At 42.7% G+C, this 17,170-nt stretch overlaps 1 protein-coding gene across 8 annotated transcripts in view; it reads right to left on the bottom strand.

The window, feature by feature from the left end:
- Positions 1-17,170, bottom strand: part of TTC7A (tetratricopeptide repeat domain 7A) — a 260,649-nt gene that overhangs the window by 27,991 nt on the left and 215,488 nt on the right. Inside the window, exon 20 of one of the 8 annotated variants that reach the window (XM_037895865.2) lies at positions 7,746-7,853. The exons of the other annotated variants lie outside the window; for them this stretch is intronic. Within the exon in view, the coding sequence (XP_037751793.1) occupies positions 7,815-7,853 (39 nt within the window). The 3' untranslated portion in view covers positions 7,746-7,814. Of the gene's footprint in view, positions 1-7,745; positions 7,854-17,170 lie in introns of those variants that run through there. 8 annotated transcript variants of the gene reach the window in all.

The raw sequence follows: 17,170 nt of genomic DNA, 5'->3' as shown, positions 1-17,170 counted from the left end.
TCTCCCATCAACATAGCTATGGCCTCTCAAGGGGGTGGATTAACTTTGCCAATGGAAGAGCTCTGTCCCGTCAGTAGAGAGAGCCTTCATTAAAGTGCTACAGCAGCGCAGCTGGGCCGATGCGGCGTTTAAGTGTAGACCTGCCCCAATGGGATAGATTATGCCGCAAAATAAATAATGTATTTAAGGCAGTGAAAAGCTCTAACTCACTCTGGTATTTATAATGACTCACAGACCCAGCAGTCTTAGAGGCACCAAAAGCATGATCACAGACTGAGTTTTACAGCAGTGCTTCCTTTCTGGTCTCTAGCAGGGGTTCCTCCTTCTCTCCTCCCAATTTTCTGCCACCCTACTCCCCCTCCTGGTTAGCTACCAGCCCCAGCTGCCATTCCTCCTTTACGTTCTAATACATTAGATCTTTTTCAAAACAAAATGGTCACTTTGGCAGGGAAAGGTTAGCCAGGACTCCCTACATTCCTCCTTTGCTATCCTCAAAATACTGCATATTGCAGCAACCTTCAATTTGGCTAAGATTCTCCTTCCAAAGGCATTCTGAGCATCAACCAGAAAAGGTTGCCCAGGAGACTCGCAAGATGCTCCTTCCACCTAAGAAGCTCGGACCCAATCTGATCCCCATATGGTCAGCCCAGCCCTTGTTAAAATCAGAGGAGGCCAGCGTTGCTATGCGTAATATAGTGTTGATTCAGACTTCCCTCACTGCGGGCTATGGCAAGGTGACACTCCTGGAGCTATGTCACCCTCTTATCAATGCCATTTGACGATCTTGTTTGTTTCTAAACACTACTGGTAAACACAAGACCATAGTCATATAATGTACCTGTTGCTAAAACACCCCTTCCCAGAGACTGAAAAGGTATTAGTGAGTTCCCAAAAGGCCCAACTTTATTACATTTCACTGTTCTTTCTCATATCATTTTCAGCAACACTATTCCTCCAGGAGATATAATGGGACAGAATGTATATAATTGTTTGGCCTTCTGTGTAAGGAACATTCTGGGATGCTAACATTTGTCATTGATATTAAAGCAAAATTAAGGAATGCTAAGGAATGGTAGCCATACTCCTTTGTTTTTACTGTATATATTTTTATTTAGGTGCTGAACAATTTTAATCTTTTACTTATTCCATGCATAAAAATCCTGATGGCTGTAAGAAATCATTATATGCATGTTGTCCCAGTCCACTAGACACAGATGGCACATGTTGTCTCAGTGGACCATCCTTTTTGCCAATACATTTGTTTTAAGCAAGGGAAAAAAGAGAAAGGCAGGTCAGAATAGTACTAATGTGCTTCATGACACACGTACTAAGACGTTAAGCATATCTAATATATAATCACTTGTGTCAGTTGTCATCAATACTGCCATCATTTGGAACACTGTGGAGGTGACTCAAATACTGTACATCTTGTCTAATGCAAATGAAAAGGCACACTGAAGATTCTGTGTATTTCAATAAGCCTTACATGACAGATGTTATTTCCAACCAGAGCCAATCCTGAGGCCTGTTTCCTACTCTACTTGTGCCCTGTTTATTCATAACAGGGTCTGGAAATTGCACAGGACTGGTCTGATTTGTCAGGTTTGTTGTGGTTTGCAGACCTAAGACCTGGGTTGATTTAGTGGTCTTGATGTGAATCCAGATCACTTTGGATTTTGGGGGATTAAAGCATTAATCAGGAGGCATGAATCAACTGAATCAAAACTAACTGATGAACCCATCTGAATAAAGCAGTAGTATACTTCACGCAGGCCTATTCATACCTCATTGTTCTCCTATTGTTTAGCTCTTAGCACATACAGTGTGGCGGTGAACAGATGACACCTCTCTCACAAGAGCATCCATTACTGTGATGCTAAATGCTAATCTGTATTGGCAATGTAATCCTGTTAGAGGAGCTTCACTGTAGCATTTACATGCTTATCTTTGTTTAGTCAAAGCCAACAAAAGGCATAAACAAATAATCTTTACTGTACAGCTTAGCAATACTGAGTGAGTGCAGAAGAGGTTTTTATTTTCAGCCTCTCCTCCTCAAGCACTCGCCAAGAATTACAGATCCGCCATCAAATTATCATCTGGCTGCCTATAGACAGATGATGCAGTCGGAATACAGAAGTTTTACCTGATGTCTCCTTGTTCATTTTAATACAAACAACTGGCGAAATTGTGCAGTGAGATGGCTGGCATAAATATGCAGCACACACTGTCCTTTAGATATTGACTTTTAAAGGGGGACAAATGAATTAAAGTCATAAAACAATGGAAGGTTTATTCGAGAAATACTTTACAAAATATTGTGTCACTTCTCAGCCTCTTTCCAATGGGCAACTATGTATTTTCATGGCAGTACATATGTAGATTACACTGTACCCTCCACACAGAAAAGTAATAGGGGAGTCCCCTGCAAGGGACTACAGGAGACAGTACAAGGAGCCTTCTCTCCTTTCCTTACATCTCTGTGTGGAGGCCAACAAAGGTGTGGTCAGGCACATACTGTATTAATCTAGACTGTTCCCCTGGGAAAAGGAGGGGCTCTCTGCCCCAGCCAGTGTAGAGGAAATTCACCATGTACCCTTTTTCAAAGGGTGGCGGAGCTCCTTGAACCCCCCAGGTGAATTCTGGCTCGCTCAGCCAGAGTCGCTCTGGGGACTCCTGCTGCTGGGTAGCTCCTCCTCAGCCCATACCCTCTCTGAAGCCCGTGGCTGCAAGCCACACTCCGGCCCAGGCCTCTAAGGAATAAACACGCATAGTGGAACGTACTGCAAACGATTTGCTCAGGCGTCATTTCATACTTCCATTCATTCAAAGGCATTCTTGGAAGGCTGCCAGTAACCATTCTTTCCCTGTTGACTTTGTACCTTACCACATTGCCCAAAATGCATTTGTTTCCTAAGAAAACGCCAATGTGGCTCCATTAGTGTTTGCTACCTTTGGGCCTCATGCTGTAAAGCTTCCTCCACAGCAGCAGGAGCAGTTAGGGCAATTCTGACTGAGTCAGCCACAATCCACCCAGCCCCTTGAGGACGGCACACGCTGGAGCAGATGCTCTGCTACCCCTTTACAATGGCTGGGGCAGAGAACCCCTCCCTCCCCCTTGGGCAGTGCTTCTTGGAAGGTACTGAGAGCCCTTAGCTTCTATTGGTAGTTGAAGTCCCTTGGCTCCTCAAGGACTGAAACTCAACTGCTACCACAGAGCCACAGAGAGAAAGAGAATCAAAGCACATTGGTTTGTTTATTTCCTACAAAACCAGTGGTTCTTATGTAAAGTATGAAAAAAAGGTTTTGCTCCCCCCCCCTCTAAAAATAGCATTAATTAGGACTGATTTAGGCTAACACTATATTTGATAATGTCAGTGTACCATGACTCCAGAAAGCAGTTACTGACAAGAGTTGCTCAAGCCTGTTTCTAACTATCTAGCTCCTACATACCATTGATATGCTTCTTAGAACTGCAGTCTCCATTCTATGTCCTCGTGGAGAAAAGGCTCAGCTAACCACACTGGTCATAAATCTCCCAACCGAAAGGTGATTAACTTGAAAATCCCCTAGTGTTCTGTCGGGAAATCATACAAAAGAGTTGCAAACCCACTAAGCAGCATCTTGCAAATATGTATCTGTGGAGGGTACATCGTAACTAGCATTCCATGGATCCTACTCTTATTATTTTTTTAGACAGAGCATATATGAGCTTCCTTTTTCAAATGAACATTCTTGCCATCTGAGTCTCATTAGGCTCACTCAAATATTCTGTTAATCTTGTATTTTCCTCCAGAGGCATTAATATTGATTTTTTTTATCTTGCACACACACAGGAAGGTCATATTGTTTCCTACAGGGTAAATTCATTCAATAAGGAACTATGCTATTAAAGCTGGCTTGACATTATTTTCAGTACAGCTGAACTGCCACGAAGTTTTTCTTCTGAAACCTGAATTTAACTCTTTTGATTCCAGTTGTATCCGTCATACAACTTTTGATTCACAAGCCAAAAACACTTCCTTCAAAGAAAGGGGAGGTTGGAAGAGTGTTTCAGTGGAGCCCAGTTAACACCCAAAACAAATATACTTTTGGTACAAAAATACAGGCAAAGATCAAAATAATAAATTATATATAAAGATTACTGGTAATGGAGCCCCTGAATAGGAAATAGGATTACCTCATTATGACTCTTGCATATGGATTTGCAAATGATAGGGGGCAACTATTAGGTTGGGGCTTTAAATCAGTGTGTTTTGGGGGAGTGGGGTGACAGAGAATGATGACCATGGCAGTAGGAAAGAAGCTGATTCTGCCAGTGTTCGTTTAAAGACACTCCAACATTTGGGAATTTTTTAAAAAAGGTATAGGCTAAGATTTTCAAAGATGGGAGCATGACCACAGGCACCCAAATGAGTGGCCTGATTTTCAAAAGCGCAGTGGACTGAGCAACTCCCATTGGGTATGTCTATATTGCAATTAAACACTCATGCTGGCCTATGTCAGCTGAGTCAGGCTCATGGAGCTCCGGCTACGGGGCTGTTTAATTCGATGTAGATGTTTACGTTTGGATTGGAGCCTGGTCTCTGGGATTTGCTCCCTCCTTCATGGAGTCCCAGAAGCTGGGCTCCAGCCTAAGCCTGAACATCTGCACCACAATTAAACAGCGTCATAGCCTGAGTCAGCTCACACAGGCCAGCTGCGGGTATTTAACTGCAGTGTAGGCATACCTCTTGAGTTCTTGGCCCTAGAATAAAACAGTTACTACCTTCTGTAACTGTTGTTCTTTGAGATATGTTGCTCATGTCCATTCCAATGGAGGTGTGCTTGCCCTGAGCACTGCCGCCAGAAAGTTTTCCCCTCAGTGGTGTCCGTTGGGTTGGCTCTAGTGCCCCCTGGAGTCATGCGCTCATAGAGCCACTATAAAAGGCCCCACTGCCCTGCTGCCCCCTCAGTTCCTTCTTGCTGGCTAACTCTGACAGAGGGATAAGAGGGCATGGGGGTTGGAATGGACATGAATGACATATTTACGGAAGGTTAGTAATAATTTTTTCTTCTTCTAGCGCTTGCTGACGTCCATTCCAATGTAGGTGACTCCCAAGCAAGCTGTAGGGGGAGGATTTGGAGTTCACTGACAAGCAGACTGTAGCACTGCTCTGCCAAATCCAGCAGCCTGCTGACTGACGGCATAGTGAGACACAACAGTGTGGACTGACGACCACATTGCCGCTCTACAGATGTCCTGGATAGGAACCTGTGCCATGAATGCAGCCGAAGATGCTTAGGCCTTTGTGGAATGCACCATTAGCATAGGAGGGGGGACCTTTGCCAGGTGCATGTGCGGATACAGGAAGTGATCCACGATGAAATTCTCTGGGCTGAGATTGGAAGACCTTTCATCCTGTCTGCAACAACCACAAAAATTTGAGCAGTTCTCCGAAACAATTTTTTCCTTCCTATGTAGAAGGCAAGCACATGTCTGATGTCTAGTGAGTGAAGTCGCTGCTCCTGTCTGTTGGCATGTGGTTTTGGATAAAAGACCGGAAGGAAGATGTCCTGGTTACTATGGAATTGTGAAACCACCTTTGGGAGAAAGGCTGGATGAGGATGCTGCTGGACCTTGTCCTTGAATAATATCGTGTATGGAGGTTCTGAAATGAGGGTCCTAATTGCCGAGATTCTATCCTCTGAACTGGGGAGAAGGTGGACTTCTGCACATATATAATTAGACCTAAGTCCTAGAAGGTCAACTGTATTAGCCTCACATCTGCCTCTGCCTGAAATTTGGACTGACCTCTGACCAACCAGTCGTTGAGTACTGGTAAACCTGAACCCCCTGTCTCCTCATGAAGTCTGCGATGACTGCCATACATTTTGTGAACACCCAAGGGACTGCCAACAGGTTGAACGGGAGCACCATAAACTGGTAGTGTACATGGTTCACGATGAATCTGAGGAACCTTCTGTGTTCCTGAAAAATTTCAACATGGAAATAAGTGTTCTTCAAATCGAGGATAGTGTACCAGTTCCCTGGATCCAAGGAGACCATGCGGAAATTCAGCTTCTTCTCTTTGAGGTTTCGCAGGTCCAGAATCGGTCTGAGACTGCTGTTGGCTTTCAGGATTGGGAAACAGTGGGAATAGAACCGCCGATCACTTAGCTCCAGTGGAACCTCCTCCACTGCTCCCACCTTTAGGAGCGACTGCATCTCTTGTATTAGAAGTTGCTTGTGAGAAGGTTCCCTGAAGAGGGACGGGGTGAGGGGTGAGAAGGAGAACAACAGAATTGAAGGGTGTATCCTGGTGCTTTTGTGCGTAGCAGCCAGCGGCCTGAGGTAACATGGGCCCACGCCCGATAGAGTGGGATAACAGGTCTGCAAAAACTGGGGAATTTGGATCCACAACTTGTCCCTGAGCATCCCATCAAAAAGCCTGCTTTGACCCTGATGAGCGTCTGGCGTGGGGGCAGGCATGGACGCAGACGAAGACTGTGGTGGGGACTTCCTCCTGTAGCCCCTGCTCCTCCTCCTGCTATAGTGGGATAGTGCTGGCTCCTATGCGAGACGTAAGATTCCGCCTCTGAGGATTTCTCTGGAGACCAGCGTGGAGCGGTGCTGACCGGTGCTGGCGAACAGTGCTGGGATGGAGGGGACTGGGTCTGCGCCATCATGGCTGGTTTCCCCTTTGAAACTATCTGAGGCATAGATGACTGGTGCCTCCCCATACTGGAGGGGCACCAGCTAAAGGGGAGGACACGCGACCTCCCCACGTGTCTCCGCCCCGCCCCCAGCCCAGGCCCCCCCGTGCTCTCCTTGCCCCAGGTTACCTGCGGAGGGGGAGCGGCTCTGTCCTCCTGCTGTGATGGCTCCCCCTGGCACACTGAGCTGCTCTCCCTGGCAGCCAGGCCCAGGTGGGGAGCAGGATGGACACGCTCCCAGTCACTGATCTGTGCAGCGTAGCCAGTTGCCTGGGAGAGAGCCTGGCTGGGGAATAGCCCCCAGAGCTGGGAGTGGGGCTATAGCCAAGGGTAAGGGGGACAAGGCTGGGACCATAGCTGGGGGTGGGTCTGGGGTGGGAGCGTGGCTGCAGCCAGGGGCCGAGGCTGGGGCGGGAATGAAGTCGCAGGGGGCTGGCAGCTGGGCCTGCAGCCAGGTGCAATTGTGCTCCCAGCCTCGCCCCGAGCCGGGAATGGAGCCATGACCAGCAGCTGAGGCTGGGGACAGGACCGGGAGGGATCTGGGGATGTGGCTGGGGGTGGGACTGGAGCAGAGCTGGGGAAAGGGAGGGGCTGGGTGGCTCCATATTAAGAAGATCTAAAAGAATCTCAGACCCTGTTCTCCAACCTGTCACAGAAGAAGTCACTTGTCTTCCTTCAGGTTTTTACCATGTCCAGTTCTATTACTTACAACATTTTAAAAAATGTTAATATGCTTTCTGCAAGGTTGCTCTATTTTTGGAAAGTCTTGTAATGAGTGATGAAGTGCCTATTGTAAACCTCTTTCTACTTCTATCTCTGGCATCTCTCTCTTTCAATTAAAGCCCATGGTTCATGGAGTGCTGCAGAACTTTCCTGGCACAAAGATTTTATGCTAGCACTAAATTTACAGAAAAAAAAGGATAAATTCAGTGTCACTGCCAAGAGGATGCAACCATATTCCTTGCAAGGAGGCAAGAGCTATTTTTTCCAGGCTGTGGCATGCCTTATACTCAGAATAAAAGAGGGCTGTGCTGTAAAGCCTTCAGATTTACATCTTCTTTTGCTTCCCCATGTCGCTCAAAGCGCTGCAGTAACAACCAATCAATAGAATGGATGGCAAGTCACAGCAATAGGACAGACTCCTCTGATGACAACAAATCCTTGTGAGAAGGAGAAATTCACATATCAGCCTCCTGGTTCCCTCTTTCACTAGAATAATGCTTTAATAATAATAATCATTATGTAAACAATGTTCACAGAAGCGTGCAGCAGATCTGTGCTAAATAATAACAGGTCTTGCCCAAAAGGGTTTATGGTCCAAAGGCAGAAGTGAAAACAATAGCATAGGATACAAGAAGATAATGATAGCAATAGTCTGCACTTACATAGTGCCTGTCATTAGCCGGCATTGTATAGATAATAACTGAGTTTCACACCTATTATTAATATTTGTAGAGGTTCAGAGATAAATGGGGGCATTCAGTCACATCCCAGACAGCAGCATCGCTGACCTGTGTGCAGGATGGTCAAAGCCATGGCTCTACCTACTTCCCAACCCTTTTCAGTTAATTGCTTTCAACAGAGATCAACTCAGCAGCAGTCCCTGTTCTCCCTGGAGGGGGAAGGTCTCATACACCCATGTGACTGCAAAATGGGTAGCAACAATCTAACCCTAGGTGATTTGACAAAGGTCATAAACCAGTATCAAAACTGTGAATATGACCCAGGAGTTAAGATTTCCACAATCTTGCTTTAGGCACTAGATCACACCGTCTCTTGAAATGCCACTGCATACGCCAATAGATAGCTGTGACATTCTATACTTGGGGAATATACTGTAACCCCCCCATTCCTCATTTTCATATATTCATGATCTTACATATAAAGCATGCCTTGTAAGGTATCAGGGGAAAGGTTATGATCTGTTGAAAGTCATTTCTCTATCCATAGATGTGTATCATTAGTGCATATGAAGTTATGAGAATTCTGTAGTATGGTGGTCACTAAAACATGCTGTAAATTGGGGAAATCAGCCAGATATTAGCTCCCCAGAGGCAACAGCAAGGAAGGTAACCAATGTCCGGGCAGGGTGTCAAACAACCCATCAGCAGCCATTGTCCAGCAAGGGAGCTATAATGCAGTGACTCAGCAATGCATACAGACATGCCTGGACTTGTGCTTCCCAAGCACATGGACTGAGGGTATAAAACAGAGTGGACACATACTGGGCCCTTCTTCTGCCCCCACCTATACTGCAAGCAATCAAGACACGGAGAAGAAGACAAGACTCCAACACAGGAGATTGGCCCAGGTTTAAAGGACAAACCTGTATAAAGGACTGCAATATCCAGTGGGGTGAGAAAAACTGCTTCATCCAGTTGCTGTCCAGTCTAATGGGGTTGAGAGTTTGGACTGTGTGCTTACATTTGATCTGATTTTGGTAACAACTCTGACTTTTTGCCTATCACTTAATATCACTTAAAATCTATCTTTGTTGTTAATAAATCTGTTTGCTTTTTCTGCCTGAAGCAGTGCATTTGGTTTGAAGCATGTCAGAGACTCCCTGGGATAACAAGCCTGGTACATATCAATTACTTTGTTAATTTGACGAACTCATACAAGCTTGCAGCATCCAGCGGGCATAACTGGACACTGCAAGACGGAGGTTCCTAGGGTTGTGTCTGGGACCAGAGATATTGGCTAGTGGCATTTGGTTGCAAGTAGCTGGGAGCAGCTTACATGCCAGAGGCTGTGCGTGAACAGCCCAGGAGTGGGGGTTCTCACAGCAGAGCAGGGTAAGGCTGGCTCCCAGAGTCAAGGATTGGAGTGACCTAGCAGATCCACCGGTCTGGATAACACCAGAGGGGGATGTCGCAATAGTCTTACCATAAAGCACTGATTCATGACTGGAAATCAGAATAAACAGACTTAAGACATTAGTAATAGATACCAGAACATCTGAATTTGTGAAGTCATCTGTATATTGCTGTACGAAATAGAGGTTTTTATGTTATATATTCCTGTTCTCATGCATTTTACTACACGATAATGACCGAGATACCAAAGTAATAAATGGTTTAGAAATACCAGATTAAATGGAGGCTTTCTAAGGTGTAGCTAATAAATATGAATAAAACAATCTGGAAAAAATGTTTTCGTTTTTATATTCCTTTCTCTTAAAACAAGTTTGTATATGGAAATTCTCGCTGGGATCAAAATGTTGCTTTTTAACAAAGCACAATAGATATTCACTCAGGATGGGATCCAGAGATAAAATTTCTAGACACCATTAATGCTTCTCAGAACCATCAAGGGGAGGGGTAATTCTTGATTTAGTCTTAAATGGAGCACTGAATCTGGTCCAAGAGATGAATATAGCTGAACCGCTCAATGATAGCGACCATAGTGTAATTAAATGTAACATCCTTGTAGGGCGGCAAATACCAAAGAAACCCACCACAGTAGCATTTAACTTCAAAAAGGGGGACTACACAAAAATGAGGAAGCTGGTTAGATGGAAATTAAAAGGAACAGTCACAAGAGTGAAATGCCTGCAAGCTGCATGGAAACTATTTAAAAACACCATAATAGAAGCTCAAATTAAATGTATATCACCCCCCCACGCCCCTACAAAAACTGTAAGAGGACCAAAAAATTCCACCATGGCTAAACAGAATAAGGAGATGGTTAGAGGCAAAAAGACATCCTTTGAAAATTGAAAGTCAAATCCTACTAAAGAGCATAAACTCTGGCAAGTCAAGTATAATCAGGCAGGCCAATAAAGAATTTGAAGAGCAACTAGCAAAAGACACACACACTAACAGCAAATTTTGTTTAAGTACATCAGAAGCAGGAAACCTATCAAACAAACAATCAGTGAGACTACTGGACGAACGAAGTGCCAAGCTCAAATTAAATGTATACCACCACCCACACCCCTACAAAAACTGTAAGAGGACCAAAAAATTCCACCATGGCTAAACAGAATAAAGAGATGGTTAGAGGCAAAAAGACATCCTTTGAATATTGAAAGTCAAATCCTACTAAAGAGCATAAACTCTGGCAAGTCAAGTATAATCAGGCAGGCCAATAAAGAATTTGAAGAGGAACTAGCAAAAGACACACACACTAACAGCAAATTTTGTTTAAGTACATCAGAAGCAGGAAGCCTACCAAACAAACAATCAGTGAGGCTACCGGATGAGCGAAGTGCCAAAGGAGCACTCAAGGAAGACAAAGCTGTTGTGGAAAAGCTAAATGAATTCTTTCCATTTGTCTTTACTGCAGAGGATGTGAGTGAAATTCCCACAGATAAGCCATTCTTTTTAGGTGACAAATCTGAGAATCTGTCCCAAGTTGAGGTGTTAATAGAGGAGGTTTTGGAACAAATTGATAAATTAAACAGTAATAAGCCACCAGGACCAGATGGTATTCATCCAAGAGTTCTGAAGGAACTCAAATGTGAAATTGCAGAACTATGGTATATAATCTATCACTTAAATCAGCCTTTGTGCCAGATGACTAGAGGATACCTAATGTAATGCTGATTTTTTAAAAAACCTGCAGAGGCAATCCTGGCAATTACACTCTGAGAAGCCAAACTTCAGTACTAGGCAAAGTGGTTGAAACTATGGTAAAGAACAGAACTATCAGACACACAGATGAATATGATATGTTGGGAAAGAGTCAATACATCTTTTGTAAAGGGAAATCATACCTCACCAATCTATTAGAATTCTTTGAGGGAGTTAACAAGCACGTGGACAGGAGTGATAATTCATACCATGTACTTGGACTTTCAGAAAGCCTTTGACAAGATCCCACACCAAAGACTCTTAAGCAAATTAAGCAGTTATGGGATAAGAGGGAAGGTCCTCTCATGGATCAGTAACTGATTAAAAGATAGGAAACAAACAAACGGTAGGAATAAATGACCAGTTTTCACATGGAGAAGGTAAATAGCAGGGTCCCCCAAGGATCTGAAGTGGGAGTTGTGCTGTTCAACTTATTTATAAATAATCTGGAAAAGGTGGTGAACAGAGAGGTGGCAAAATATGCAGATGACATAAAAATACTCAATATAGTTATGTCCAAAGCTGACTGCAAAGTTTTATAAAGTGATCTCACAAAACTGGGTGACTGAACAACAAAATAGCAGATGAAATTCAATGTTGATAAGTGCAAAGTAATGCACATTGGAAAACAACTATACATACAAAATAATGGGGTCTAAATTAGCAATTACCACTCAAGAAAGACATCTTGGAGTCATTGTGGATAGTTCTCTGAAAACATCCACGCAATGTGCAGTGGCAGTCAAAAAAACCCTAAAAGAATGTTAGGAACTATTAGGAAAGGAATAGATAATAAGACAAAAAATATCATAATACCACTATATAAATCCATGGTACTCCCACACCTTAAATACTGTGTGCAGTTCTGGCCACCCCATCTCAAAAGATATATTAGAACTAGCAAAGGTACAGAGAAGGGCACCAAAAATGATCAGGGGAATGGAACAGCTTCCGTATGAAGAGAGATTAGTAAGACTGGGACTGTTCAGCTTAGAAAAGAGATGACTAAAGAGAGATATGATAGAGGTCCGTAAAATCATGGATGATATTGATAAAGTTAATAGGGAAGTGTTATTTACCCCTTCACATAACGCAAGAAGTAGGGGTCATCCAATGAAATCAATAGGTAGCAGGTTTAAAACAAACATAAGGAAGTACTGTCAACCGGTCTGGTTGACTCAGTATGGCCATTTTTATGTTCTTAAAATAAGGCAATATTGGTTAGCATGATAGGCAGTGGTCTCAGAACACCAGCATCCTAACTGATGTCAGCAAGGGAAAGTTTTAAGGAGAGATTTGAAGGATAATGAATTAGTTTTGCAGATGTTTTATGGAACGCTTCTCTCTGGCATGAGACACAGCATGGGAGAAAGCCCAAAGGTTCTTGTTTGAAAATTTAAGAAGTGGGAGATTGAGGCTGACATCACAGGTCAACTGGAGGCACGAGTTGATCTTTTGACACTGAATGAGGGATGGCAGGTAGCGTGGAGATATGTTGTGAAGGGTCTTGAAAACGAAGACAGGCAGCTTATGTTTGATATAATAGAGAAGAGAGAACAAATGAAAGTGAATGCAAATGAATGCAAATAGAGGGGTGACATGGTCAAAGTGACAGACAAGGAAAATGATCTTTGCAGCTGCATTCTGGATATGAGTGGGGCAAGACTGCATTTGTCAAGGCCAGAGAAAAGGATGTTGTAGTAATCAAGATGCAAGATGAGACCCTGGATGAGAGTTTCAGCTGTCTGGAAGGATATAGTAAAGGGCTGTTTCTTACACATGTTATGCAGAAAGAATCCGTGAGACAGACATAGCCTGGATGTGAAGACCTAGACAGAGATAAGAGTTGAAAAGGACACCTAGGTTGTGGGCCTGAGTGACAGGCAGAATGGTGATGTTGTCCACAATGATCAAAAACCTAGCAGGGAAGGGAAGATTTAGAGTTCTGTTTTAGCCAGGTTGAGCTTGAGCTGATGGTTAGACATCCATGCGGAGATGTTAGAGAGAGAGGCTGAGACTGTAATTTGGACAGAAAGAGACGTGGGATAGAGAGCCAGATCAATGAATTATTTGCATAGAAAGGAGAGTTTGTGTTTGTGGATGAGGTTGCCCAGAGATAAGGTGTCGAAGCAGAAGGGAAGGGTGCCAAGGACAGAGCCCTGCGGAACCCCCACAGGAACCTAATATGCTAAATAAAGAATTTCAAGGAAAATAGAAATGTACCATGGAATAATTGCCTATAGAAAAGGAAATGAGTTGAGAAGGTTAACATGAGCCATGGTTAAACAGTGGCTCCACAGATAAACAATAACTGAGCTAACATGAAGACTGTGGTCTTTTGTTTTCACAAATGAGTGCATTTCATCTTCAGGTTTCCAGGTAAATGTGCTTTTAATTAGTGTCTTTTCTATATTGTAAGACATGGGGTAGATCCTCAGCTAGTGTAAACTGTCAGAGCTTCATTGACTTCAATGGAGATGTGATAATATACACTAGCTGTGAATCTGCCCCATGATTTTTGTGATTACCTCACATCAGCATGAAACAAGTCCCCAAGGAAATAAATGCTTGTCATCCTCAAAAATATTAAGCAGTCAAGCCATGTTTTTATTATCTGAATAGACATCTCAAAAATTAAAGATGCATGTGCCATACCATGAACTAAGAATGAAATAAATGAACAGAAATCATTCATTTCCATGTTCTAATCAGTGGAAGCTGTTGTCTTCAAATTACCCTGATGCTACCGAAAGCGAGTCTGGAGACAACAGGTTGACTCTCCTGCTAAAAGGGACGTGAAAATGCATCCTAAGTACACAACGAAGGCATAAACAGTTCACGCCTCCTTGTAAAAGTTCTGTCTTTTCCTTCTGCCCTTGAATCTAGTAGGCAAAAAATAAATAAATAAATTCAGAAGAGGAGAGGACTTTAACAAAGTACCATATAATGCCAAACCTTGTAAAAATGTTTAAATCCAATCAATCAATACCCAGTGCCCACACCTTAGTCTGGGGCAGCATAATGCCATGCAAAACTTGTTCTAAACTAAGCTCTTCACATTTTAGCATCAGCACCAAAAGGTCTTTTATGATCAATCAGCTAAAAGGGTATTGCTGTCACAAATGGAACAAATTCAAGAGAATATACAGCAAACTGGAGTAGGGAGAGTGTGTAGGTCTTACATTCAGACAGTGGTATTTTTTTGAACAGGAATATTTATTGATATGCCTGTTAGAATAAAAGATAACACAACTCAAATAGCCCACTGCTGAAGTGTTCTGCAAAGAGTTCAAATCCCTGCAGCAACCACACTATTCATCAGAGCTATGTACTGCTGACCATCTAGCATAGATCCCTTAAAGGGACAAAGGGATGAAAATATAGCTCTGGCATTCTAATCAGTTCTGTATAAAACTTTTCTTTTTTAAAAAATGTTACATTTACACTCCAGTGTACATTATTATTTTGAGTATTACATCAGCAGCAGGAAATACAGGAATAGAGAACAGTAGGTTTTAGGCATCTTTGAGTACTCTAAAATCTCTTCTCTAACGCTGTTACTCCATAATAGGTGCATAATACTTACATGCATAATATGTTTTTGTTAATAACCTCATATAAAGGTATGTTGGTAAAGAGACTCAGGGTCACTTCTAGCACTGCACAAAATCTCCTCTTTCATGTTCGGAACTTTTATGAAAATCCAAAATTTGTGTCCATCCAAAATACAAGAAAAAACGGGATGACAAAACACGGAGGAGGCCATTCACGCGACAGCGGACAGAATGGATGTTTTAACGTGCTATACCAGGAGCTCACCACTTCTCAGAAGTGTTCAGTTATATTAAAGCGATTTTTCTGGAGATAAATTGTCTTTGGGCTAACTTCTGCATTAACTTATGCCCCATACAACCTCTTTAATTTCCCTTAATATCTCTTTTAAACAACTAATCAGTATAAAAGACCTTCAGCATCTCTTCTACCAGCTAAATTAAGGTTCTCCTAGTCAGTTGAGAACTAGGAATGGGAGAAAAGGGGTAATGCCTGAGAGTGCTGAGTGAAGACACTCCTTCATAATCAGCTTTCGTGTTTGGGCTATAGTGATGCAACCAGAAGCTTTTCAGCAGTGAGAGGCTGTGCAATGTCTATCTGTAAGTATCATTTTCCCTAATAGAACTTACTGTAGGTGTCTTAGTTCAAGATGGTTGTCCTCGATACTAACAGATAGAGGTGGGGTATTTACTGAGTAGCCATGCGCAGCTGAGTGGGTTTCATTTTCCATTACTCTTCAGTCTCCAATCACATTAACAATTTCAAGACTAAGGATGCATATTCGGTACAAAACCACACAGTTTCCTATACATTCCACCACAGGAGTTCTGGATCTGGGCCACTCTTGAAGTCAGTTCCAGGGTTTGAACTTTCCATGGACAATTACAGGGCATTCTTGGTAGAGGGCCAAAGCCTATAATAGTCCACAAGAGCCAGAGTTTGCTGACCTTTAGGGCAGGGTGTAAGGTCTATTTGCTTGCTCAGACTCAAATGATTTTACAAGAGGGAATGCGGGTTTTGTAGTAACAAACAAAAGGCTCTGTCTATTTTGGCTGGAGTGTTCTTACTCAGGTGCCTTTTCTGATGGGTGCAATCTACACTTCTAAATATATTTGGCTGTCCCTCCGGAAAATGCCAGAATTCTCAAGATTAGTGTACTCAAGTGCTAGGACTTCCAGTATTTATATAAAAATCATATTCCATGTAATCTGTCTGCGGGCTGGCTCAAATGAATGTACATGACTTAGCTTAGCTAGTCATGTACATTCATTTGAGCCAGTCCGCAGACAAATTACATGGAATATGATTTTTATGTAAATACTGGAAGTGGTGAGCTCCTGGTATAGCCCGTTAAAACATCCGTTCTGTCAGCTGTTGTGTGAATGGCCTCCTCCGTGTTTTGTCATCCAGTTTTTTCTTGTATTTTGGATGGACACGAACTTGGGATTTTCATAAAAGTTCCGAACATGAAAGAGGAGATTTTGTGCAGTGCTTGAAGTGACCCTGAGTCTCTTTACCAACATACCTTTATATGAGGTTATTACATGTTCAAACACATGCAACAGAATAGAGGAATATCCAATAAGAATTTTTTTTCAATTTTAATCTTTACAGAAATAAACATTTCACCTTTGTTCCCACCATCCAATATCAAACACAGGGATTATGTGTCGAGAGCAGCCAGAAAGCTATACAGCTTTCTCAAAACATCCTTATCATCCTTGCTCCAGGCTTCAAGAGAAACCAGGAATCATTACAATCCTTCAGTGGAATCAATAAAACCCAACTATGGGTCGAGTAAATATTTCACTTTTTTTTATCCTCCTTGATGTCAGCCCATTTACTTATCTTTTAAATGCATGATTCTCTTTCTCCCTTCCTGACCTAAAGATGAAAATTGATCAAACCCAACAAAATGGTGTGTGATACAGGCTGGACAGGAGTCCTTTGAATATCACAATGCACCTTTTAGTTTAGCTTGCAATATCATTTATGGATCTTGAATCCTTTCTTGTACTGGGCACTGATTTGTCCAGAATCAAAGAAACCATATTGCTAAATAGAATGTGGTACATTTAAATTTCTTATTTTGGAGCATAAAGGTTAGATGGCCTGTACTTCAACTACAAGGAAGCTGCATCAGCTCATTGGGCCAAATTCTACCATGTTCCTTGACATAGTGGGGTGTATGTTAGTGCAGATCTGGTCCCTTATCATTACCATTGAGTTCCTTCTACAGAATTTTGTTGGCCATATACTAGAGGAAATGATAATTAGTTATCATTGAGTACGGATACTCAGTGATAGTGCAGTGCATGGAGATGTGGGTAGACTCTTGAGATCAGTCCTTT

This window comes from Chelonia mydas, chromosome 3 (genome assembly GCF_015237465.2).
Source record: "Chelonia mydas isolate rCheMyd1 chromosome 3, rCheMyd1.pri.v2, whole genome shotgun sequence".
NCBI classification, from domain to species: Eukaryota; Metazoa; Chordata; order Testudines; family Cheloniidae; genus Chelonia; species Chelonia mydas.
Note: the sequence above shows the minus strand (reverse complement) of the source record. Positions and strands in the feature narration are given on the sequence as shown.